Below are 977 nucleotides of genomic sequence, written 5' to 3' on the forward strand. Positions count from 1 at the left end.
GACAGCTACTCTGCTGACGAGGTAGTTATGACTTTTTTTTCCTACATGTTACACCAATAACATTTCAGAAATGTATGATTCTGCAAATGCACCAGCTTTTCCATCTATTACGTGTGACTTTACAAGTCTGAATAATCATAACAATATTGATAATCAACTTTATTGATATGATTCAACAGCTGTGCTTTTTTTTTTCTTTTTTTACAGAATAACAAAATATATATACTTGGCAAAGAAACACACATTTTAAAAATTATAAACTCTTTCACGCAACAAACATTATAGTTACTTCAATTCAATTTCTTTCAAAGATGAATTAATCTCATCCATCTTGACTTGAAGATTTTCATTTTCTTTGTTGTCTTCGTTCCTCTGTATAAAATCTCCATTGCTTTGGCATGCCATCTCCCCAACTGAAAAAAAATATTAATGCTTTTATATACTGAAGATAGCTTATACTACTACTCAAAGGTTTTGTATGAAAGAAAAACAATAATGATTTTCTTACATGAGCATATAAAAAGAGAAACTCATAGAAGAGCTTAGGTTTTACATAAATCTTTTGAAACCCGCAACGACTTCCAACACGACCTGCGCGGATATATTCTGACAAGATGAGAGCCCGGACCGATTCCTTACTTGATGATAACCCACCAAGGAATTCCACACACTCTATCTTGCCAGAATATCCATGGGGGTAGTTTTGATGACCGTTGCCAGAGGACCAACAGGCACAGAAACCTCACATAACAGCACAACGCAAGTGGCAAATGTGTGGGTATTTTTCTAAATATTCAAAGAAACATATGCTTGAATAATGATTTTAAAAATTCATTTAATCTAATCCACCAAAATTTAGTGGTTTTCTAAACCTATGAGTACACAAGGATGAAAGACTGGTATGGGAGAATTCAAATAAAAAATAATTAGAAAAGCACATGTTCAAGTAAGTTGAAAGTAATGTTATTTTTTCCTTG

At 32.9% G+C, this 977-nt stretch overlaps 1 protein-coding gene across 1 annotated transcript in view; it reads right to left on the bottom strand.

Annotated features, from left to right (window-relative positions):
* Positions 1–977, bottom strand: part of LOC119581699 — an 8,732-nt gene that overhangs the window by 7,157 nt on the left and 598 nt on the right. Inside the window, exon 2 of the mRNA XM_037929820.1 lies at positions 290–413. Coding sequence (XP_037785748.1) covers positions 290–413 — 124 coding nt within the window. The remainder of the gene's footprint in view (positions 1–289; positions 414–977) is intronic.

This window comes from Penaeus monodon, chromosome 15 (assembly GCF_015228065.2).
Source record: "Penaeus monodon isolate SGIC_2016 chromosome 15, NSTDA_Pmon_1, whole genome shotgun sequence".
NCBI classification, from domain to species: Eukaryota; Metazoa; Arthropoda; class Malacostraca; order Decapoda; family Penaeidae; genus Penaeus; species Penaeus monodon.